This window comes from Dipodomys merriami, unplaced genomic scaffold, assembly GCF_024711535.1.
Source record: "Dipodomys merriami isolate MVZ:Mamm:240054 unplaced genomic scaffold, mDipMer1.0.p SCAF_7, whole genome shotgun sequence".
NCBI classification, from domain to species: Eukaryota; Metazoa; Chordata; class Mammalia; order Rodentia; family Heteromyidae; genus Dipodomys; species Dipodomys merriami.
Genome location: NW_027206290.1, coordinates 39325761 through 39351174, shown reverse-complemented (window position 1 = coordinate 39351174; position 25414 = coordinate 39325761). Strand labels below are relative to the sequence as shown.

At 54.7% G+C, this 25414-nt stretch overlaps 1 protein-coding gene across 1 annotated transcript; it reads left to right on the top strand.

Moving 5' to 3' along the window:
- Positions 1–574: 574 nt before the first annotated feature.
- On the top strand, positions 575–25232 carry Casq2 (calsequestrin 2). Its single transcript, XM_070006418.1, has 11 exons — positions 575–929; positions 6920–7004; positions 8202–8302; positions 9258–9369; positions 10490–10563; positions 13426–13556; positions 14812–14857; positions 18843–18897; positions 22067–22167; positions 23245–23319; positions 24189–25232. Exons 1-11 carry the CDS (start codon positions 696–698, stop codon positions 24426–24428), a joined length of 1254 nt encoding a protein of 417 aa, XP_069862519.1. The 5' UTR covers positions 575–695; the 3' UTR covers positions 24429–25232.
- The last annotated feature ends 182 nt before the right edge of the window (positions 25233–25414 follow it).

Below are 25414 nucleotides of genomic sequence, written 5' to 3'. Positions count from 1 at the left end.
GACAAGGCCACCAGGACCCGGCGTGGAGGCTCGGCCAGGGCCAGGTTTCCAGGAAGACTTGGCCAGGCCAGCGGAACTCGATCTCAGCCCTGGGCCCCTGCCCGCTCCCGGGCTGCCATTCAGCGGGCAGAGGACGGTGGGCAAAGGACGGGCCTTGCGGCACCACAGGGTTTGACAATGCCACCTCTGAGCGGCACCTGGCTGGGCCTGAGCGGCTGCTGCCTCAGTTTCTCTGTTTCTCATGACCTCTCTACCCGGACTTCTCCCCACCCCGCCCCCATCTTCCATGCCCTCTCTCCTCTTTCTCTTTTGGATGAGTGGGGTGTCCAGATGGCAGCACACGTACACGCCCCTGCCCGTGGCCTCTCCGCCCTCAGACACGCTGCCCAGAGCATCTCTCCACAGTCACGTCGGACTTGTTCTTTAAATTCATGGCACCGTTTATTTTTAGCCTGAAACAACTGCATCCTAAAAATGGAGCTCTTAATGAGCCAGGGGCTGGGCTGGGCAAGTGATCCAGCCCCTGGCCCCCCAGCCTCCCCCCCACCCCCGCCCAGGCCTCCCTCAGTGCGCATGTGCCCAGATCCTCCACTCCGTTCCCAGTCCCCAGCCCAGGACCACACGGACCTCCAGCCCAGGGAACCTCCCTGCTCCCACTTGCCGTGTTGGGGGAAGAGAGAGAAAACTCTCCCCAGATGGAGCGAATTCACCTCCTGGTGGTGGGGGCCTGTCTGCTGAGCTGCTGCAGGGCGGAGGAAGGGCTGAACTTCCCCACGTACGACGGGAAAGACCGTGTGCTGAGCCTCTCAGAGAAGAACTTCAAGCAGATGTTGAAGAAATACGATGTGCTCTGCCTCTACTACCACGAGCCCGTGTCTTCAGATAAGGTGGCACAGAAACAGTTCCAGATGAAGGAGATTGTCCTGGAGGTGAGTCGGGGGGAGGGGAGGGGAGGTAGCTTCCTGCCTCGGTGGGCCCAGGGGTCAGGATGCCTTTGGCCAGGGCTTGGGGTGTGGAAATGAGGGTGCAGAGCACACATCGCCTTTGGCGATGGTCTTGCGTTAATGCCAGGATGTGTGAGTGAAGCCCACAAAAGGGAAACTGACAGTCCCAGGTCAGGTGCACAGCGGCGTCCCGGTTGGAACTTCCCTCTGGCTCCATGGCTTTTCCTGAGCGAGTGTAGAGTGCCGGAGGACAGGATGTTTAGGGGTCACCAGCCGTGCTGGCCCTCTCACCCCCACTCTTGGGGACAAGGGTTGTTTGACCTTGCCTCTCTGCAGCGGTTTTCCTCTGGCTTTTCGCTACAAGGCGTATAGTGTGGCATTCTCAGCCGCACATGCGTGAGTGGGAATTTTTTTCCTCTCAGGAAGTTCTTGGTGTGGGCACAGGGACAGGCTGACGTCACTTCTTATTTTATCTACATGATGCGGCCTCTCGGCCACCTGGCACCAGGGCTGCTTCTAATCCCCTGTGAGTGGCTCAGAAACAATCTCTGTAGTATCTCACGGCAGCTGAGGGCCACCCACAGCCCCAGGGCACCATGCCAGAGCCCTCCCAGGCCCCCTGAGCCTCCTGCAGGCCCCACCCCAGCCCAGCCCTCCCGCCTCTCTGCAGAGATCCCCTTGGGACCTGCACCGCTCACTGGCTAGTGCAGCCAGACAATTTGGGTTCATCAAATAGTTCGATCACTAAACTTCCCCCCGGGAAACTCAGGATGAGCCGAGATCCCCAAGAGATGGACTATAATACAATCCCACAAAGCCACCCAGGATTCACCCAAATAACTTCACCAACGTAAGAAGCATCCCGGAATCCCGAATGAGTTCTGGGGTTCACTGCGCTGCCTCTCGTCTGTGAGGGCCGAGTGTGGGGTTCGGGCCTGTCTGTGGACGCTCAGGGCAGGGGGCAGGGAATGAGGCGAGGACGCGGGACCTTTGGGTGCAGAGAGGACATGGAGGGGAGCAGAGTTTACTCAGCTTGAGAACCGGCGCCCACATAGCTGCCTGCACACCTGCTCCCAAGCCCACTAGCAGAGGACCGATCAGAGCGCGCTCATGGCCAGCTGACGGCATGCTGTTGTCTCAGAATGAGCCCACAAGAGGCCCTGACCCAGCTGCACACCTTCCCTCTAGGCAGTGGTGACAGCAGAGAGCAGGAAGTTCAGCCTGGAGCTGATCTGCTAACTCTAGACTTCTATGACCAGGACAGGGAATGCAGAATTTGCTGCTCTGGATTTTCTCTCCTCCTCCTCCTCCTCCTCCTCCTCCTCCTCCTCCTCCTCCTCCTCCTCCTCCTCCTCCTCCTCCTCCTCCTCCTCCTCCTCCTCCTCTTCCTCTTCCTCTTCTTCTCCCATTTTTTCCTTCCATCCATCTTCTCCCTGCTTCTTTCCTTTTCTCCTTCCTTCCTTCCTTCCTTCTTGCCCTCCTTCCCTCCTTCCTCTTTTTCTGTCTCTGTCTCTGTCTCTGTCTTCTCTCTCTCCTTTCCTGTGCCATACTGTCCCCCTTCCCCCCCCCCCTCAGGCCATGGCCTGTACCTGAGCGGTAAGAGGCTCTGACCCAGGTCATGTGGCCACATATGAGTTCGGTCACGAGGGCCGGGGCCTTTGTCTGGGTTACAGGCTCAGCCCTGCCTCCCCCAGCGCCTCCCCCAAGGCCTCACAGATGGAGGAAGGCTCAGAGGGTGGAAGCGCCAGTCTGCCGGTGGCCCAGCTGTGCCTGCAAAGAGGCGGGCCTGTGGTCATGGACCTTAACATCAAGAGTCTCCGAGAGGGGCTCGTCCCTGAGCCCCGGGTCCCTTGTTAAAATTAGTCCCTCTGCTCCCACCACAGCTCCATCCATCTCCCTCCATGGAAAAGTGCTTACCCCCAACCTTTTTTTTTTTTTTTTTTTGCCAGTCCTGGTGTTTGAACTCAGGGCCTGAGTTCCTTTTGCTCAGAACTAGAGTTCTATCACCTGAGCCACAGCACCACTTCTAGCTTTTTCTGTGATTCCATTGGAAATGAGTCTCACAGACTCTCCTGCCCTGGTTAGCTTCAAACTGTGATCCTCAGATCTCAGCCTTGTGAGTAGCTAGGCATGAGTCACCAGCACCTGGTGGAAAGGTGCTCTTACCACCAATTAACCATCAAAAAGGCAGAAGTGGAGGCGTGGTTCAAGAGCTCACGTAGTAAAACACCAGGCTTGAGGGAGCAAAAGGTCCTGCGTTCAAGCTCTAGTACTAGCACACACAGTCATACACAGGTTCATGCACATGCACACACACACAGTCACACACAGGCACACATACACACATACACACGTTGTGTGGACATTCACTCGCTTCCCCTGTGCTCCTTTCATTAGGAACCTGTGCACACAGCGTAGGAGAATGACAGAAACCTGTGCCTGCAGTGTAAGACCAGGCTGTGCCACCCAGGGAGGGGGCCACGGCATGCCCCTGGGCACCCAAGGCTCAGCTCGCTACCTTAAAATATAAACCACAACATAAAAGCCGGGCGCTGGGACTCACACCTGTAATTCTAACTACAGGAGGCTGAGATTCAGGGATTGTGGTTCAAAGCCAGTCCAGGCAGGAAAGTCCGTGGCGAGACCCTTAGGTCCAATTAACCAACAAAAAGCTGCAAGTGGAGCTGTGGCTCAAGTGGTAGAGTGCCAGTCTTGAGTGAAAAAGCTCAGGGACAGCGCACAGGCCCTGAGTTCAAGCCCTAGTACCAGCACAAAGGAAAAAGCACACAGACAACCAAATCTCTGTGGTCTTCCTGCTTCAGCCTCCTCTCATGGGTACAAGGTGTGCGGCTTGCTAGCCCCAAGGCCCTCAGCCTGGGCCTGACTGTAGGGCGTGGCTGGAGGGCGTGGCCAGAGGGCACAGGCAGCGGCCAGGTAGGAGAAGCATCAGCTCTCCCGTTCAGGGAGGACTGGAACCTGTGGCAAAGCCAGCTGGCGGCAGGGAGTGTCATAACCACAGCTGCTCAGCCTGTGGGGTACCGGGGTGGGGGGGTGGGGGGAGATGGGCTGGCAGTCAACGCCAGGCCGCAGGACCATTCGCTCAGAGCAGAGATCGGGTGACATTCAGGTGCCTCAATTCCAGACTCTTCTTTATTTTCCGACTCTTGGAGCTACAGCAAGAATCGCTCCTCACTCCTTCACGAGGCCCAGTCCTCACACCCCACGAGTGGAACAAATCCCACCTCCTCGCCTTCCTTCCTCCTCCACCTCCCGGGAATGGGCGCCACCGGAGGCTCCTCCCATCTTCCCCGTCGGGGCGGATGGCAGACGTGGTGAGATCTGGGGGTCGTGCAGTTCTGTCCGGCCCAGAGCACCGGCCACGGCCGCTCTGCGCTCACCCTTCCTGTCCCCGCGAGGCTCAGCGGGCCGTCCGCACCTGCTGCAGCCCGTCCTCACCACCCACTCGACGTTTGGTGCCCGGCACCCTGGCTTCTGTCCCAGCTTTCCATTCAAGGTCATCCGTGACTTACCAGTCCCAGGAGCAGAGGCCTGACGGGGGCCCTGGCTTGTGCCAGGCCCCAGGGACACGTGACGTGGACAGCCACTGGTTCCCAGGAGGCTGCGGCTGACCCACCCCTGCCCACGGCCTCTTCCCTGCCCCCTTCTCTCACCTCCGCTCTGCGTGCCAGCATCCTTTCCCAGAGTCACGGTCCCAGAAGCCGACGTGTGTCTTGCTCTGTCCATCTTAATGAACGGTTAGCATTCTCCTCCCATTTCCACACTGTAGACTTTTTGTTTGGTGTTAGAAGTAGGTGCTTTAGCCTTTTCACTCAAGACTGGTGCTCTACCGCTTGAGCCACAGTTCCACGTCTGGATTTTTTTGTGATAAGAGGCCCACAGGCTTTCTTGCCCAAGCTGGCTTTGAACCATGATCCTCAGATCTCAGACTCCTGAGTAGCTAGGATGACAGGCATGAGCCAGCGCCCTGCCCAGTCCTGCGTTGTGTAAGTCACGTGTAATCATAACATAGGTCCACATGTGATTGGGATGGTGCACAGGGCGGAGCAGAACTGCACAGGCCTGGGCTGGGAGAGGCCCCACTCACACTCCTTTCAGTTCTCCATTCAAGTCTTTCTTGTGTGTAATTGTTACCATTGCTAGTGTTTTTCTTCTATATTAACAGCAGAGAGGTGCTTTTTATTTTAAAAGGCATTGAGGAATCACCCAGAACCAGAGGAAGCGTGAGACCTTGTACTTCAATACACGAAGAAATGAAATGCAATGCAAACTCCTTACAAGTAATAAATGGATCTAGCAAGACACATGTGAGCAAGATAATGGCATTTTGGTACACTAGCAATATGACACCAACGATAAAAATATCATACCACTTACAATCCCTAAGATAACTTAAATCAGATTTAAATCAGGGGAGATTGGATGTGCTTCAGGGTGGCATGGATGTAGACAAACATTTGCATAGAAAAATAACAAGAAGACTTACAACGTTGAAAATTACACCATGCAAATGAAAGAGACCAGAGACAATCTAAGAAATGGAGATGCGTACAATCTTCATGTTTCAAAGATGCAATATAGGAAATACATCATATACTGGCACAAAAAGATGGCATTCTCCCCAAGCTGGCAGATTGAATATACAGATTTAATACAATCCCTCCCCAAATCCTAGTAAAATGTTTTGTGGACATAACAAAGCTTATCCTCAAACGTATGTGGAAAAGTCAAAGAACTTCAAAAAAGAATAAAGCCGGGAGAGGAACTCACCTGTTTCCAAGACTTACTACAAATCCTAAGGGTATGTGGGGAAAAAGCAACGACAGGACTGCAGAATATGAAACAGGACTGGAAGGGGATGAAGCTAAGTTCCTAACATTGAGAAGAGAAGAACAAACAAGGGTCCCACAGACTGCTGTGTGGGTGGAGTGTCAGCGTGGGGGGATGGGGACTGAGGAGAGAAGCCAGGAGGCGGCCCCGCATGCTCACAAGTGTGTTCCCATCACAGTGCAAACACAGGTGTGGGGCAGACCCATCCCTGCTGGCACACAAAGGTAAAAGAACCCCAACCTGTCTTACTCCTTACACCAAAGGTATCAAACAAGGCCAGACACCAGGTGCTGGGGGCTCACGCCCGTCATCCTAACTACACAGGAGGCTGAGATCTGAGGATCACGGTTCAAAGACAGCAGGAAGGTCTTGGGAGACTCTTAACTCCAGTGAACCCACAGAAAGCAGGGAGTAGAGCCACTGGCGCCTGCTGTTCCTCCGTTTTATAAGCACGACTGGGAAAACTAGATAAATACAGATGGGATCTCCGCGTTATTTCTTACAATTGCATGGCAACGAGTGGTTTTAAGGTTAACCTTTAAAAAGCAGGAGTAGAGCTGTGGAGAGGGGCAGCTCAGTGAGTAGAGCAATTGCCTGAACATGAGGACATCTTGTGATCTGCAAATAACAACAACAACAACAACAACAACAACAGCAATGTCTCTTTTAGATTCTCCCCTCTCCTAATTCATTCTGGAAACTTCTCCACACTTCCTATTCTCTGCCCTTTGGGATGGATGGTAGGAGTTGGCCCATAGCCAGTGGGGTCTCCTTTAGTCCTGGGGCTCAGATTCTCTATTCCAGGCCCTCTTGGGTTCCTACGTGGGATGGTTTGGCAGCTTGGGGGCACAGAAGACAGCTGTCTGGGATGTGCGGGTGTTCTGCTCTGCTGCCTTGTGGATTCTCTCTCTCACTAAGCGCTCTCTGCCTGGGGCAGAGCTCAGTGCCCGCAGGGCACACACGCATTCCTCTCCGGCCCATTCCCAGCATGTGTGGTTCCTTTTCTAAGTGGCCAACACAGGTTACTGCAGCCAGGGGTGCGCTGGTCCCTGAGATGTGAAGGAGGAAGGCCTCCTCCCGCGCCCCCAGCCCTGCCCTCAGCCCCCCGCTCCTCTCTGTCCTTTCAGCTCGTGGCCCAGATCCTGGAACATAAAGACATCGGCTTCATGATGATTGATGCCAAAAAGGAAGCCAAGCTTGCCAAGAAATTGGGTAAGTGTGATCGGAGAGATAGAATAGGAAGAAACAAATTGTGTCTTGTAAACAAAACAACACAACGAAGTTGTATTCTTGTTTGATAACTGGATTCATCTTAATAGAAAATAGCCTTAGTCCCGGGTTGAAGAATACTTTCATAAAAGCAACAGGCTCTGGTGTCTCACGCCTGTGATCCTGGCTGAGCTGTGAGGGTCACAGTTCACAGCCAGTCCTGGCTATGAGACGATCTCCAATTAACCAGGAAGAAGCCATAAGGGGAGTTCTGGCTCAAGCAGTAGAGAGCCAATCCTGAGTAGGAAAAAGTGAAGTGAGAAAGGAAGAATGCAGACCTCTGAGTTCAAGCCTCTCCCTCTCCCCTTCGCTCTCCCCCTCCCTCCCTCTCTCCTTCTCTCTCTGTTTCTGTCTGTCTGTCTGTCTGTCTCTCTCTCTCTCACACACACACACTGTACTGTTAGAAAACTAAAATGGGGTGGGAAACTAGATTTTTCTTTTTTTGGGGGGGGAGGGTCCGGTCGTGGGGCCTGAACTCTGGGCCTGGGCGCTGTCCCTCAGCTCTTCAGCTCAAGGCTAGCACTCTACCACTTGTGCCACAGCGCCACTTTCAGCTTTTTTCTTTTTGCTTATGTGGTGCTGAGGAATCGAACCCAGGGCCTCATGCATGCAAGGCAAGCGCTCTACCATTGAGCCACCTTCCTAGCCCGTTAGATTTTTCTTTTAAGTTAAAACCCAAGTGGACTTGTTAATTCTTGGCTATTTCAAATGGAGTGCATACTTTGAGAGCTCTGTGTGTGTGTGTATGTGTGTGTGTGTGTGTGTGTGTGTGTGTGTGTGTGTGTGTGTGTGTGTGTGTGTGTGTGTGTGTACTGGGGCTTGAACTTAAGGCCTCGAGGCCCTTGCTTGACTTTTTGCTCAAGGCTGGCACTCTGCCACTTGAGCCACAGCTCCACTTCAGCTCTTTTGTGGTTAGTTGGAGACAAGAGTCTCACAGACTTTCCTGTCCAGGTGGCCTTTGAACTGTGACCCTCAGATCAGGCCCCTGAGCTGCTGGGATTGGGATAGCTGTGTGGAGGTGGTGTTTGGAGAGGTCTGGGTCTTTGGTTGTGCTGACCCCATCACTGTTCCGACCAAGTGAGGGCTTCCCTGGTATCAGTATGGCCTCAATGTTGACCTCGAGCCTCTCGGTGCTTCCAGGCTTTGATGAAGAAGGGAGCTTGTACATTCTTAAGGGCGATCACACAATTGAGTTTGATGGTGAGTTCGCCGCAGACGTGTTAGTGGAGTTTCTCTTGGATGTGAGTATCTGTGCGGTGTACCTGTGCAAGCCGTCTGGGCTGGGAGACGGGGAAGGAAGGGCGGGAAAGCAGGGTACCCTGACAGGGGCCAAAACAGGGCCTTGGCCTTCACGGAGAACAACAGCATCCACATTGCAGGGCTGACTCCCTGTCACCATGGAAACAAGGCACTGGGGTCACAGGTCTGGATTGTGTCACAGCAAGATGTGAATTCTCTCACTCAGTGCAGCAGTCTGCTACACTGGCAGAAGGAGGGGAAGGGACGAGATGGCGTGAGAGATGCCTCCCCAGGCAGGCAGAGGGGCTCCTCTGTGAGGTTCGCTGCAATAGTGCAGCGACATCCAGAAAATATGAACACAGATCGCCAAGATGGTAAATGTCGAAGGTCCTCCTCACCCCAGAAGAAAGGTCATCTCTGAGGGGATGGATATACTAATTAGCTCAATTTAATAAGCCCACGTTGTATTCACAACCCATGCTATCACTTCACATCCTGTCAATGTAGTTAGTTATGATCAGTCGAGGTATAATCGACACTCAAAGGAATTAGGTTGACCCCACCCCTCCCGTTAAGTTGTCCACCAGAAGTATCGTCTGGTGAGCGGCTGGGCTGGGGTGGGACAGGTTCAAACATCTAGACTATGGTCCCCGCTTTGTGTTCTCCTGGGGAGGTGTGGGGGTGCCGTGGTGTGAGATGTGGAGTGCAGGGGTGTGGAGTAGGGGTGCAGGTATGTGGGGGTGTGGTGGGTTTGTGGGGGTGTGGGAGTGTGGGGTGCAGGGTATGGGGGTGGGGTACAGGGATGGGGGTGTGGGGTGCGGGTTGAAGATTGTGGGGGTGTGGGGGTGTGGTGTGTGGGGTATAGAGGTGTGGGATGTGGGGGTGTGGGGGTGTAGGGGAAGTGGGGGTTGCTCACCTGGACACACCTGTGCTCACTGGAGTGTGGCTGCTTTTCAGCTCATTGAAGACCCGGTGGAAGTCATCAACAACAAACTGGAAGTCCAGGCCTTTGAACGCGTGGAGGACCAGATCAAACTCCTGGGCTTCTTCAAGAACGAGGACTCCGAGTGTAAGCCGTCCAAGCCCCCCCTCCCCCGCCCCCTGCCCACCGTCCCCTGTCAGCGTCAGGGCTGTGCTCTGACAGGGGGTGTCAGGCCACCTCTGTGGGCGCGGGTCTGCTGGGAAACGGAGATGAGAATCCTGTCCTGCTCCTGGAGGTAGGGGACGAGCATACAGAAATTGTGTCAGCTGGCTTCTATGGCGCTGTGTGTGTGCATATGTATGTGTGCATGTGTTTGCGTGTGCATATGTGTGAGCTAATGCACGTACGGGAGAAACAGGCCTTCCTCCTTCCCCCACCCGCCGTCTCGCAGCGCACCTCCCTGAGTAGGTCTCAGGTAGCCATTGCAAGGCTTACGGAAGAACTCCACGGCGGCGGGTTGTGGGAACGGCTGGGCGAGCCCCCGGCTGACCAGCAGGCGGCTGCCTTCCTGCCCCATGCCCCAGGGGACCTTCCCCCTTTGGTGGCAGGCCCTGTTCTTGGCCTGGAACACTGCAGGGGCCCGGTCACACTGCCTCCTCTTCATCGAATTGCCCCTTTTGTACGCTGATTGTTGGGGCTGCATCCGCTCTCCTTCCTCTATGTGGGGCCAAGATGCCTTCTCTTGGGCAATCAAATACCAGTTCATTCCAACCCTTATGGGAAATTATGGGTTGAAATAGTACTAAAGAATGAGCAGCCAGGGGTTGGATGCGTGGCTCAGGTGGTAGAGCACCAGACAATGAATAAAAGTGTCAGATAGTGAGTTCAAGTTCTGGTCTTGGACAAAACAAAACAAAAAAAAAGCAGCCAAGCACTGAGTTTTACACCTGAAATACTTGTTACTCAGGAGGCTGAGGTCTAGAGGGTGAAGGTTTGAAGCCAGCCCTGGGAAAAAGAAGAAAACGTTTGTGAGACTCCATCTCCAACTAACTAGCAAAAAGCCGGTCTGGAGACATGGCTCAAGTAGTAGAGTACTAGACAAGCAGGCAAGCTGAGTGAGTGTGAGGCCTGAATTCAAACACCTCAGAACCAGCAAACAAACAGAGCTAGCTGAATAATACCTGCTAAATAATCGTGCAGTCATTTTACAAGAGAAGCCTGCAGCATTCCTGAACGTGATTCTTCCATTGTTTGTTTTGCCTCCCAGATTACAAGGCGTTCCAGGAGGCGGCTGAACACTTCCAGCCTTACATCAAGTTTTTTGCCACTTTTGACAAAGGAGTAAGTACCTAGGGAAGGCTGGGGGGCAGCAGGCTCAGCAGAGTCCAGCAGGAGGTCCTAGAGCCGGGGCAGGAGGGGGGGATCAATTCATACCACACCCCCAAGGAATGTCAGAGGTCCCAGGCTAGGACAGCATTGCCCAAACACCGGGCCAGGCTCCAGGGCAGGATGTGGCCTCTGACGAAGGGAAAGTGGAAACGGCGCATGTGGGAAGAAGACACCATTGAGGAACGGAAGATGCAACTCTGCTGGCACCATGCTGAGCAAACGCACGCCGTCATTCATCAGTCATTCAGTCACCTGCCCCCCTCGCAGCCATACATGCCGAGCACCTTCACCGCGCCAGGGCCTCACCGAGAAAAACCAGTGCTCACCTTCGTAGTGTTTCGAGCTAAGGGTGGGGAGGAAAGGCGTCAGCAAACCCACAGCCATGCCACGGGCGGAGAATTGTGAAGAGAGGGAGGCCGGACATGCTGCGGGCTCATACCTGGAGTCCTGGCCACCCAGGAGGCTGAGCTCTGTGTGTCACAGCTCAAAGCCAGCTCGGGCCGCAAAGCCTGGGAGGTTCTTATCTGCAGTGAATCTGCAGAATTGGAGAAGTGGAGATGCAGCTCAAATGGTAGAGTGCTAGCCTGAAGTGAAAAAGCTAAGGGACAGCAGCAGGCTGTACCTATGTTCAAGTGCCAGTACTGGCACAAGATAGATGGATGGATAGATAGATAGATAGATAGATAGATAGATAGATAGATAGATAGATAGATAGATAGATAGATAGATAGATAGATAGATAGGTAGGTAGGTAGATGGATGGATGGATAGATAGATAGATAGATAGATGGATAGATAGATAGATAGATAGATAGATAGATAGATAGATAGATAGATAGATAGATAGATAGATAGATAGATAGATAGATAGATAGATAGATAGATGGATAGATAGGCAGGCGATGGGCAGTCCAGGCTGCTGTACTGGGAAACACTGGTTCCTCTGACGAGCTTTTAGAAGCCCTGCTGCGACATGATCCCCTGGAAATCTGGACATGTTTAGGATGGTGATAGAACCTGGGACTCTGCAGTTTCAAAACCTTCCAGAGAATCTTCACTGAGCAGTGTATCGGTGTGAGACCTGCAGAGATCTACCAGTCCAGAGCCTAAATCAAGCTTTAGGGAGACTCAGTTCCAGCCGTCCTGCCCGCGCGGCCCCCTGTTGGAGGACCCAGTGAGACAGAGAAGTTGTTGTCTCTTTTGATGTCACCAGGCCCGTGGGGAGCTGGGGCTAGCCCCTTGGAGGTGATGGAGGCAAGAGAGGGTTGTGAGTCCGTGGGCGCTTTGAGTTGATTCTTCTCTGGTTGCCGGGGTGGCTCTCTGGCGTGCACAGAAATCAGCTGCTTCAACATTCGCAGGCACGCAAGCCAACCACAGCCATCCATACTTTGTAGCGTTTCTGTCTTTACCAGAATTTCTCCCAGATCAAGGTTGGCGCTCTGCCTGGACCACAGCTCCACTGCTGGCCTTTTGCTACTTCATGGGAGATAGGTGTGCCATGGACTTTTCTGCCTGGGCTGCCTTTGAACTGGGGTCCTCAGATCTCAGCCTCCTGAGTAGCTGGGATGACAGGCGTGAGCTGCCGGCACTCGGCTCAATGCCTGTCTTCACCCTGTCAACAAGAAGGTAATCTTAAAACAGACATTTGGAGTATAGAGGGGAGCGGGAGCTCGGCGAGCCGCGGCGGAGTGGCCATCCTGCTTCGCCACTGGGGTCACTGGGTCGTGGCACAGTGGCAGGCCGGCGGCTGCCCCAGGCGCTGGCTCCAGCCCAGCCCGGTCCTCGGGGACATCAAGGGAATCAGTGTCCTGCTGGGGCCGTCTTGGATGGCAGCTCTGAGCTGGAAGAGAAGCGCCCTGGGCTTCTCTGCGCACACATTCCAAGCCTCTCACATCACATCCCAGAGAAGAGCCGTGAGGTCAGCGCTGATGGGGGCTGGCGTGTGGCTTCCGGCCAGAGCGCAGGCTGCTCCTTCCTGCTCCATCTGCGGGAGTGACTCACCCCTGGGCTTGCAGGGGGCTGAAGAGATTCTCACACCGAGGGGCTCACAGCCCAGGAACCCCTCTGCCCTGGCTTCCTCTGACTGCCAGTGAGCGGGGCCATTCCTAGAGCCTGGCAAAGCACCAGGCAGACCTAGTACAAAGAGGCTGTACTCTGGTGCTCACACTCCACCCGCAGCCGCTGCGGCTCCCGGGCTCATGCAAGGCATGGAGGGAGTGGATCCGATTCTGTAGATTGTGTGCTGTAAGCGTTTCCATCAACTGCCCGCTCCAGGAAAAACTCGTTCAGTTAGGGGACACAAAGGCTCCCACCCCTAATCCCAGCAAGGCCAGAGGCCCTGGATGAGACTCTTCTCCTCAGTTAACCAGCAAAAAGCCACAAGTGAAGGTGTGGCTCAAGTGGTAGAGCACCAGCCTTGAATAAAAAAGCTAAAGGACAGCGTCTAGGATCTGAGTTCAAGTCCCAGGGCCAGCACAAGAAAGATCCCAGTTCATCTAGATCCAAAGATCCTCTGATCGTCGTTCACTTCCTCTCTCCTGCCCTGGCTCTTGAGGGAGAGCTGTGGTGACCGCACAGCTAGATTTCTCTCGGTTCCTTCTCAGGGGTCTCTGCCTCTCCTTGAGCCCAGTCTTTGGGTCAAAGCCAAGGACTGGCGCAGCCCACACCACAGGCAAAATGAGTTCCTGCCCCTGGCACTGAAGTTAAAACTTCCCTCAGCTGCCACATCTGCCAGAGAACGCGCGCTCGAGTGTGGGGCAGAAACACCTCTGCTCCTCCATGCGCACAAACCCACGCGTCCCATTTCTGTTACAGGTGGCGAAGAAGTTGTCCCTGAAGATGAACCAAGTGGACTTCTATGAGCCGTTCATGGAGGAGCCCCTGCCCATCCCCGACAAGCCCCACACAGAGCGCGAGCTCGTGGAGTTCGTGAAGGAGCACCAAAGGTGCCCAGGCTGGCGTGGGGGTGGGGTGCGGCGGGGACACACCCGAGGGACAGCACAGAGCATGGCTCTGGGGGACGCTGACACAGGGTGGAGACATTGCCACCTCCTAATGGGAATCTATGGAGGTCAAGAAGGGCCAGACTCCTGCTTGGATTTAGCAAATCCCCTCAGAGCCTCTGTGTGTGTGTGTGTGTGTGTGTGTGTGTGTGTGTGTGTGTGTGTGTGTGTGTGTGTGTGTGTGTGTGTGTGTGTGTGTGTGTGTGTGTGTGTGTGCCTGCATGTACTTGTATTGGTGCTTGAACTCAGGGCCTTAAGCTCTTGCTTGATTTTTCTGCTCAAGGCTAGTACTCTACCCCTTGAGTCACAGCTCCGTGTTTAGCTTTTTGCCGGTTTGTTGGAGATACAAGTCTCATAGACCCTTTGGCCCAAGCTGGTCTTCAACTAGGATCCTCAGGTCTCAGCCTCCTGGGTAGCTAGGATGACAGGCGTGGGCCACCAGCACCCAGCGAGAATACTTTTTCTGCATCAAGAACCATGCCAGGGAGGTTGTGAGAGCTACGTTCTCTCAGCCCTGACTCCCAGAGGACTCGCTATTAGCCCCATTCTTTGGAGCAAAGAGTGAGAGCAGGGCAGTGGCCACAGAACCAGAGCCACACTCCTGGAGAGGAGGACATCCCGCCATGCAGACCTGCTCCCAGAGAGGTCAGCTGACTTGCTCTGCAGGAGCCAGGTGACACATCTTTCAGGTTCTGTGGGTGAGCTCTTCATCGTCTTCACCCCTTCACTCTGCCCCCTTGCATGATGGGTAAGCAAGGGGTGAAGAGTCGTGTCTCCCCCCCTGCAGTTCTTGGCCTCTCGAGCCTCTCGATGCACGGGCCGTGTTTGTGGGCTTACCGCCTGGCTGTCCTTCCTCCCGCGTTGGTGTTGTTTGTGGCTTTTGTTTTTCTGGCGGGTGATCCCATGACCACGCAGCAGCGGCAGAGCCAGCCGGGGCATCCTGTGCTCTCTTCCTTCTCATTCCGGGCCCGAGTGGGGTTCTGGAGCGGCTGTGTCGGTGAGGAGGTCCCCGAGAAGGAGCCCACCTCCGTGAGCCCAGGGTCTGTGGCCTCGTGTGGAGCCAGGGCGCTGCCCGCACTCGGCTCTGTGTTCTTCCTGCAGCAGCGGGCCTGGAGCTCGCTCGCCCTTCGTGCGTGGCGCCCCCGGCCTGCCACGGTGAGTCCTGCACTCAAGGATGCTCTTGGTTTTGTTTTTCTAGACCCACTCTTCGTCGCCTGCGCCCAGAAGACATGTTTGAAACATGGGTAAGGACGTGGCAAGCCCCTTCTGTGTGGCTGGGTGTGTGTACCCCCAGAGAAGCCCCAGGACACTGTCTGTGTCTGGGCTGGGGCAGAGGTGTGGGGAGGAGCATTGGAAACAGGGAGCATGGCTCCCCGGGAAAGATGGGGAGACCCGGCTCCCCTGACCCTGTGGGCCCGGCCATGTTGCTCGCCTTCACTGCCACAGCACCACAGGCTTCGAGCCTAGGGGCCCCGGGCAGGGACAGAGTGCTCAGGCTACTAAGTCACAGATGCTTAAGTTCAAGTCCAGCATCTGCCACCAAGCCACTTGGTCATGTGACCATCTCAAACTTTTGGTCTCCCCATTGAAAATGGGGGCAGGGGTTGTAAGGCAATGTGAGATGAAGAATTGAGAGCCCCAACAGGTGCTCCAGTAGTGAGTGGTAGCTTTTAATTATTTGTCTGTCTATCTATTCTCAGTCTGTTTGTCTATCAATCTATATAACCTATTTTATCTATCGAATTATCTCTATTATCTACCTAACTGGTCCACAACAATCTTTCTGTCTAATCTAATCTCTCTTATCTACATAATCTATCTAACCTATCAATCAGTCTATCTAATCTAATCTATCGAATGTGTCTATCTATGTATCTGTCTGTATCAGCTGAAGGCTCCCGACACTGGCCTCCTGTCCTCTAGGTCCGTGTCCCGGACTGTGTTAAGCAACTCAGATACCATTAGAACGAGAGGCGTGGAGACTAGCCCTAGGTTGTAGACATCCCTGCCTCCAGCTGACATAACACCCCGATGACAGACCCCAGCCACAGCAGCCGAGAGCAGCAGGTGACCTAGAGCAAGTATTTCTTTCCCCGATTCACAGATGGGGTGGATGAGGCTAACTACTGAAGGATACAAAACTAATGGGCATTTCTTCTTGAGGCTTAGGGACATCTGGAGCCAGCTGTCATGTCTTCTCCACACAGCTCCATGGGGCGGCCATGTCCCCCTGGCCGCCGTCGGGGGTCTGGGTGGGGAGGAGGGGTTGTCTCGGACGTTTATGTAACTCTCTAAATTACAGTCTGAAGTAGTGGACGAACAGAACCAGGCACTGATGTAAAGTGTCATGCGACTTCATTTCTTCTTGGGCATGTAACTTCATTTCTTCATTGGCATACCTTCATTTCTGAGGGCTGGGCAAATAATTGCATGAAAGGAGTTAGCTGGGCACCTGATCTGCAGGATGGTAGTTTGAGGACAGAGTGGGCAGGAAGTCTGCTCCAGAATCAGCAGCAGAAAAGCGGAATAGAGGTATAGTTCAAGTGGTAGAGCACCAGCCATGAGTAAGCAATCTCAGCATGCTTGAGGCCCTGAGTTCAAATCTCAGGGGTGCCTGTGGGTCACTGCGCTGTACCTTAGCAGGGAACTTGCTAGTCCAAGGTATGTTTTGTTTCTTTGTGTCTCCTTTCGTGTGGAAACATTCAATAGAGATGAAAGAAACAGAGCAAAAGACTGGCCGGGGCATATGCCTAATTGGTAGGTGTGGATAATATTTTCCACATTTTTCAATAAGCATGTAAAATGGGGATGGCCCTGTTCTTTTTTGAATCAATAGATGTTAACAAAAGCTCACCGCATTGCGCTAAGGGTGGAGGGGTCAAAGGGAGCCTGTCTGTCCTTAGGAGCTCAGGGTTGAGAAGAGGAAACCTCAAAACGCAATGCCTGTCGGGGGACGAGATGGAAGGGGATAAATGCTGGGGATCTGAGGACCAGGTCACCAAGGCCATCGCCGAGCTCCTGCTCGTTGGGGGGTGTGTGTGTCTGGTCTGTGTGTGCTGAATTGGCAGCCCCCCCCATCACTTAGAGCTGCAGATCCACGTTGACCATGTCTCCTGTAAACCTGGCAGAGGGCAAACCAGCCATGGAGCGCGTGGGCGCCATGGCCATATGCTGCCGTCTCCCCAGATCCCTACTTTGAACCCCACACTCATGGTGGCCGTTAGTGGTTAGATCACGAGGGCAAAGACTTCCCAACTGGGTTCAGTGCTCTTAGGAAATGAGCCAGGGCCGGCCAGCCGTGGCGGCCACGCCCACAACCCCTGGACAGCGGAAGCCAGGGGGCTGGGAAGGTGGCTCAGTGGTACAGTGCTTGCCTTGAATGCATGAGGCCCTGGGTTCGATTCCTCAGCACCACATAAGCAGAGAAAGCTGGAAGTGGCACTGTGGCTCAGTGGTAGAGTGTTAGCCTTGAGCTGAAGAGCTGAGGGACAGCGCCCAGGCCCAGAGTTCAGGCCCCACAACCGACAAAAAAATATATATATATAAAGGCCAGCAGGGGCAACATGGTGAGACTTTGTTTTTTGTTTTTTGTTGGTTTTTTTTTAAGAAAAAGAAAAAAAGAGAGGAAGGAAGGAGAAAAGGAAGAAAGGGAGAGAAGACGGAAGGGAGGAAGAGAGAGTGGGAGGGAGGGGAAAGGAAGGAAGGAAGGAAGGAAGGAAGGAAGGAAGGAGAGAGAATAAAACAAGAAATCCCATTAGCTGGTGGTAGGCAAGCCCTCATCAGACACCAAATCTACCAGAACTTTCTTTTAGACTTCCCAGCATCCCTTAGTTTTTTTCACCCAAAGCTGGTGCTCTACCACGGAAACCAACTCCAGCTTTTTTTTGTTGGTTCATTGGAGATTAGATCAGCCTTTCTTTGAACTGCTATCCTCCGATCTAAGCCTCCCGAGCTGTTAGGATTACAGGGGAGAACCACCAGGGCCCACCCTCCACTCGGCTTCTTTGAGCTCCGAATAGGAATGACTTCCATTTGACCAACTCCTCCTCTCAGAGAGCCTGCCATCCGGTTATGAGGGATGGTTTGTGCGATTCCACAGAGAGGTGCCACGGCAGGGTGAGCCAAAGTCTCATGCATGACGAGTGTCATGCAGGCGCCCGGGCTAACCCTGGCTGGCATGGCTGGCTCCATCGAGGGGTGCACCCCCTTCATGCCCGAGGTAACCATGACTCCCTGCTGGCCTACTGAAAAGCCTGCCCTGGGTGTCTGCGCAGGTGTTGGGTTCCGGATTCACATGCTGAGCCCTGAGCCGGTGGGTTCCTTGTGGGGTGCGGGGGTGTGGTGCCCCCCACCCCTGTCTCTTTTCACCCAGTGGCTGCTCAGGCTTGGCACAAGCAGTCCCTTAGAAAACCAATAGGGATTCTTCATTTTAAAACCGATTACCAGATGTGTTCTGGAAGCCCCGCGTTTTCAATAATCGTGTTTGCTGTTTAATCTCCGCTGACAGGTTTTGTGGTTGTTTTTTTTTTTTTTTTTTTTTTTTAGAGTTTTTCGTCCATTCCAGACTCAAAGAAGGAGGAAAAAAATTAGCATTTAGATAGGATTGCTGGAGGAGCATTCAAATCGGTTGGAGTGGGGTGGTGCCCCCTCCGCCCCGCACCCCTGCTCCCCCCACCCTCCCCCCTGCCTGCAGGGTGTCAGTCACCCCATGTCCCTAAGCACAGGCTCCACTCCCCCCCCCCCCGCAAAGACCCTGGCAAAGGGGGCAGAGCAGAGGGGCCCACAGCCCCATCTCCACGTGGGGACGGGTTTGGGGCCTGTCAGGGGCAAATTGGAGCTTCCATGAGCTGCTGTGCTGCTGGCTGTAACTCCAGGGCTGGGCACGCAGAGACTTCTAGAATGCTTTTTGCCCTGGGCTCCTGCGAGGCCAGTCTGACTCCCGTTCTCCCTCTCTCTCCCTTTGCTGCGGCTCCTGGGACCAGCAGACCCCGGCAGTGAGACCCGTTGAGCGTTAATGTCTCGTGTGTGTTCGCGCTGTCCCGTTTGCCGTCCCGTCCGTCCACGGTCAGGCGCCATCTGAGCGTGTCCACCTGCTCATCCGTGTGTCCGGCCTTCGTGTGTCCCTGCCCCGTCGTGCTGTGTGTCCCTCTCCACACCGCCCTTCCGGCCTGTGAGTCTCTGGCCCAGGCTGGCTCCTCGAGGGTAAATTTCCATTCTTATTTCCCGCAGGAAGACAACTTGAATGGGATCCACATCGTGGCCTTTGCGGAGAAGAGCGACCCTGGTAGGTGCCCGGCCGCCCGGCCTTTCACAAGAGCTCCTGAACCCTGGGCAGGGCTCACATCTGCCGTGCTGGCTACTCATGAGGCTGAGATCTGAAGATCGTGGTTCAGTGCCAGCCTAGGCAGCAAAGCCCATGAGATGCTTCTGTTCAATTAACCAGCGAAAAGCTGGAGGTGGAGCTGTGGCTCAAGTGGTAGAGTTCCATCCTGAGGTCAAGCCCTACTACACACACACACACACACACACACACATACACCAAACTACTCACCTTCCTCTGTTCTCCCCATTCTCTCTCCCTTCCTTCTACAGTGCACCACCCTGCCCCCGTGGTGTCTGTGCTCACAGCTAAGGGAAGACAGGGTGAGGAGGCGCTGGAGCCCCAAACACTGAGCTGAGCTGTGGTCTGGGAAGGCACAAAAGCAACCCGGCCCCCGGGGTGTGTGGATATGATCTGCCGGTTGTGCAAACGTTCACTTACGAGTTTTGTGATCAAGCACGTGGATGTATATGCCAAACTCCTACTTTAGGATACCACGAATTGAAGAACCAGAGCTGTGGCTCCAGTGGTAGAGCACCAGCCTTGAACACTTGGAGGGGGAGGTCCTGAGTTCAAGTCCCTGTGCCGGCACACTCACACACACACACACACTCACACACACACAGAGTTGCATCCTTTGGTGTATATATATAAGCAGTTGGTTGTGCAAAGTGGAAAGGGTGTTGGGGACATGGCTGAGGGGCTTTGTTCTACTTCTGCATCTTGCACAGGCTTCCTGGTTTGCTCTTTAGCCCAGGCAGAGCAGAGCTGTCGATGCAGGAGTGACACACGGTCATGAGGGACAGCCTTTGCCCCCAGACAGGCGTGGTGCCCCACGGAGCGGGGCCTTGGCTGTGAGCATCGGGACAGGAACTCCAAAGGCTAGCAGTCTCCCCCACTCTAGAGACTGGCTGGGCAGGTCTGGAGGAACGGGGACTCAGGGGACCTCCGGGCTGGCCGTGCAGTGCCGCCAGCTGTGGCTGCGGCAGATATGGCCTTTGTCAGGGCCTCTGTGTCTCTCCTAGAGCAAGCACTGGCGGAGGCCAGGAAACAGTCAGGAGCTTGGCCTCCGGGGGGACACGGGTCCCCTGAATTCCCATGGGGCATGACCCATGCATGCTCCAGGGGTAGATGGTGAGAGAGGCAACCCACTTACCCACCGAAATCCAGCATGTCTGGGCTTTTCTCGGGGGAGTTCCGGCACATGCCTTCCCCCACTCTCGGTGGATACAGACATTGGGGCATTCGTGTAGGTGGGAATCACGCAAGCTCACGCTGCGTGCCCTTCTGTGTCATGGTTTATCCATTACACAGCATGGATCAGAGGCTCGCTCCTTTTCAGGGCTGAATAATGTTCCATGGCCTGTCTTGTCTCCGAGTTTCCGCCATGTTCTGTCTTCATTCAATCCCTTGAATGTCCATCCAGGTGCCAGGCCTCCTCCCCCAGGGAGCTAGGCCTCTCCACAACCAACACTCAGAGAGAAAGAAGGCCGCTGTGGCTTCTTTTCTCAGGTTCTGCCCACCTCTTTACCATGGAGGAGAAAGGCTCCTGGAGGCCCGTGCCTGAGGCTTACAGGCTGCGATCACGCACAGTGGACCCCAGTTGTGTGAACAGAGACTGGAGTCTGCCCTGGTGGCTGGCGGGGCTCCCCAGGTCCGGGACAGGAGGGGCCCTGGAACAATAGAGCATGTGGCCCCCCTCCCTCCCCAAAGCCGCAGAAACCTGTTTGGGGAGGTTGGTGTGGCCGTGAATCAGGCCTCTGGAACGTCTCCCTCCCTCTCCCTGCACAAATACCCCTGGGCCCAGCCAGAGCTGGGGACTGAGGCTGGGAGCAGAGCCGTGGGGGTGGGGGAGGGGGGCGGAGCTCAGCAGGTTGCCAGCTTCCAACCCTGGGCAGGGCAGGCCTCACTGCTCAGGGCTCTGGGGCTGAGAAACCAAGTCTTGACTTGGCTTTTGTCTTTGTGTAGCCGGGGCTCTCCCATTAACCACCACAAAGCTGTGCATAGAGTCTGTGGCTCAACTAGTAGAGTGCCAACCGTGATCATAAAAGCTAAGGGACAGCACCTAGGCCCCAAGGTCAAGCCCCAGCATTGGCACAAAAAGCAAAACAAAACAAAAAATAAGGCCTAATGATCCGTGCCCTGTGCCCTGTGGCTCTCCATCCTACCCACAGGACACCATCAGAGCCACCTGCAGACACAGGTGTGCACGGGTGTGTTCCTCATATGTGCACAGGCATACACATGCACACACACGCAGTAGTTATTCTCAGGGACCTAAGAGGACCTAAACTCTTGTTGGTGTTCTAGCAGGGGTGGGGAGGGGTGGGAAGGTGGTCCTGAGCATTAGAGGGCGCTGTTGAGCACTGGTCCCAGGCGCCGGTGGCTCGCGTCTGGAATCCTACAGACTCAGGAGGCTGAGATCTGAGGATGTCAGTTCAAAGCCACTCTGAGCAGGAAAGTCCATGAGACTCTTGCCACCCATTAACCACCAAAAACCCAAAGTAGAGCTGTGGCTCAAGTAGTAGAACACCAACCTTGAATGAAAATCTAAGGGACAGCGCCCAGGCCTTGAGTTGAAGCTCCAGTACTGATGTGTGTGCACACACACGTACAATATTCTTGCAATTTTTTTTTGTTCATGGCAAAGAATGTTTTTTGTCCTCCAAGGTTTCTTGACGCCAGCTCCTCCCTCTCTGCCTCCCTCCCTTCCTTCCTTTTTCTGTTCCTGTGCTAGAACTTGAATGCAGGGCCCCTGAGCTTTTTACTCAGGGCTGGCACTCAACCACTTGAACCACTTCTGTAGCACTTGAGCTCCGTTTCTGGATTTTTGCTGTTAATTGGCCGTAAGAGTTTTTTGGACTTGGCTGCTCAGACTGGCGCAGGCTGGGATCCTCAGATCTCGGCCATCCCCTGAACAGCTGGGATTACAGGCGTGAGCCACCAGCACCAGGCATCTTTCTGTTTCTCCATGGAGACTTGCTGTTGCATCCGAGGGGCTCGGGACCCACAGTGCTCATCAGATTTGTTTTTCTGAGCAGTCTAGTGGGGGTGGGCTGGGCATCAGAGTGCCTGAGAACCCCTCAGGAAACACGCACATTCGAGTTGCTCGACCCTCCTTGCCCTTTTCCAGATGGATACGAGTTCCTGGAGATCCTCAAACAGGTAGCCCGGGACAACACGGACAACCCCGCCCTGAGCGTCCTCTGGATTGACCCGGACGACTTCCCACTGGTGAGCTGCTCGGACCAGGGCCCTGTGGTCACTGCCCTGGGCTGGATGGGCAGGAGGCCCCGAGCACTTCGGACAAGGGGAGTGGGGGAGGAGGGGAAGGCATGCCCAGAGAGCTGACGCCACCCTGTGTCCTGGGAGACGCTGGCCCTGGCTGCTCCGTGTGTATTCTTGTCACAGACAGGGCCACAAGTGTTATTGTCAAATTCTTTTTCTCCCCTGGGCCTGGGGCTTGAGCAATGTCCCCGAGCTTCTTTTGCTCAAGACTAGCACTCTACCACTTGAGCCACTTCTGTTTTTTCATTTTTGTTTTTCTGGTGGTTTATTGGAGATAAGAGTTTCATGGACTTTCCTGCCCCGGCTGGCTTTGAACTGTGATCCTCAGATCTCAGCCTCCTGAGTAGCTAGGATGACAGGCGTGAGCCACCGGCACCTGGCACATTCCTATCTTTTTTATATGTGCCTGTACCGGTGCTGGGGCTTGAACTCCTTTGTTTGTTCTCTCCTTTAACTTTTCCATGCAAGACTGGTGCTCTACCATGTGAGCCATATCTTTGCAGCTGTAGTTTTGCTCACCACCTTCCCTGGGCTGGGCTGGTTGTAAACGGCGATCCTCAGGTCTCGGCGTCTTGAGTAGCTAGGGTTACAGGCGCCAGCTTGTTTCCTTTTTGCAAGAAGGAACGGAGTTTGTACCCCATGAGCTGGAGGGCGGGGATAGCACCCTCTGCTGGATGTGGCCTTAGCTGTCTGCCCTGGGCATCCATCCTGTCCAGCCCTCTCTCGGCAGGCCATGGTGGGCATGGATTCTGGGTTCTTCCTCACTTGTGAGGAATGACAGCTGGGGGAGGAGGGCCAGGGTGTGTGTGTGTGGGTGCCACGTTCCCACCCAGGTGCATGGCAGCCGAGAGGCGTCCTTAGAACTGGAGGGCGGGGCCAAGCCTTCAGTCCTTTCCGAGCCTCAGCCTGGGTGGATGCAGACCTCACTGGCACCAGGGCAGTGGCCGGTGGCCGCGGACCGCATGTGGCCGGGTCAGGCCTGCGTGGTGTGTGGCCCTCTAACCCCATGCTCTGTTGCTGCAGCTCACTGCGTATTGGGAGAAGACCTTCAAGATTGACCTGTCCAAGCCGCAGATAGGCGTGGTGAACGTGACGGACGTGAGTGCCACACCCTGTCCTTCCTAACACAGGCACACGCACAACCACATGCATGCACACGCATGCAGAGTCCAGCATCCAGGCCTGGAGGGCTCTCCCGGCAGTCCCAGTTCTGCACCGGCCGAGGGAAGGTGGTGAGGTCCATGGAGGACATAGTTCTCAGGCCTCATTCAGATGTCCCAGGCAACCTCACAGTCCAGTGGGCTCAGCGGGCGGCAGCATAGCCGCATGCCATGGTGGTGCAGGAGCAGTCTCCTGGGAACAGGAGCCAGTCGTCTTTGGCACTGTGTTAAGCTATGTGATGCTGTGTGAAGCATTCATTCATTTGCTTTGAGAATTAGTAGGAATGATTGCTTATGTGCTTGAATTCAGGGCCCAGGAGCCATTCCTTAGCTTTTCCATTCAAGGCTGTCTCTCTACCACTTGAATCACTTGGAAGCTCCACTTCCAGCTTTTTTATGGTGAATTGGAGCCAAGGCTCCCACAGATTCATCTGCCTGTGCTGGCTTCGAACTGCAATCCCTCGGTCTCAGCCTCCCAAGTAGCTAGGATGACAGGTGTGAGCCCCTGATGCCCAGCTGTGCTGGTTATTTTGGAGATGGAATCTCCAGGAATTTCCTTCCCCAGGCTGGGTCCAAGTCTTGATTCTCTAGATCTCAGCGCCCTGAGTAGCTGGGATTATAGGCAAAAGCCACTGGCTCCTGGCTACAACAGCTGCAGAAGACCCGGCAGCCTGCTCGGTGCCGCTGCCCGGAACCCAGGGTGGGGCCCAGCCTCTGAGTACTCGCTCCTCCCCTGTTCACTCACCCATTCATTCATTACCCATCCATTCACTTATTCACCCACCACCCTGCCTCCCCTGGCTGCAGGCCGACAGCGTGTGGATGGAGATTCCGGACGACGATGACCTACCCACCGCCGAGGAGCTAGAAGACTGGATCGAGGATGTGCTTTCTGGAAAGATCAACACAGAGGATGATGATGATGAAGAGGACGACGAGGATGATGAAGATGATGACAACGATGATGATGATGATGATAATGATGATGAAAACGATGATTCTGATGAGGATAACAGTGACAGCGATGAGGATGATGATGATGAGTAGCTTAGAGCCAAAGGACCTGATCAGAACACAATCACAGCCCCCGCCCCGCCCAGCAGTTCCTCTCCTTTTCTGCACCCTTCCTGTTCCCTTCCCATCAGGAGAACTCCTTTCTAAATGCAGGAACCCAGGCTGCTTGTCCCCACCGACCTGCGGCTGTTCCTGCTCTGTGAAGCTGGGTGGAGCCAGATCGGGTCTCCTCACGATCACCTGTTGTCTCTCCCCATCACGTGACTCAGGAGCAGGAAGTGACTTTGTAAGAAGAGCTGGGACAGGAGGCTCAGTCCCAAACCTTTGCATGGCTGTGGAGAGGTCTGGGAGCAGCAGGACGGGGACGGGAGGTTGGTCTGCTGGCTGACAAGTCTCCTAGCTGGCTGACAAAAGTCTCCACGCTGGCTGACAAGTCTCCTCGCTGGCTGACAAGTCTCTTGTGTCCCCACCCTGATGGCGGGCCCCTAGGGACTCAGCTGACCTCCGAAGAGCCATTCTCCATGGCTACTTGTGTGCCGTCCCGTTTCTGGCTAAAGGTTGCTTTACCCTGGGTCGGCTAGCTCTCATTTAGCAAGGCCCACAGCATCCAGAGCCGGCTGGGGCTCTGTTCCCAACCAGGTGCTGAGACTCCGAGGGACTCCCCAAGTGCCTTCTGCTGCCTAATAGCTTCTGTGTTAAGTATCATCATTGATTTTCTCCATTGGTTAACACGTATGAGATACTGCGGTTTCTTGATGTGTGGTTTATTTTCAGGGGGTGGAAACGCTGCTCGCCAACTCTGTCATTAAACTCATTTTGTAACGTGTTGAGACCACCTTGGAGCCTGCAGTGGTTTTTCCACTCGACCCACTCCCTGCCCCCCTCTTCACAGAGACCGGGTTTGGCTGCATGAGATACTACCTGGCCCGTTGCTTAGTGACCTGGAGTGCCGGGTCCCCTCTCTGCTTCAGTGGCATTCTGTGTGCGGTCTGGGTAGTTGTCGATCAAATGACAACACG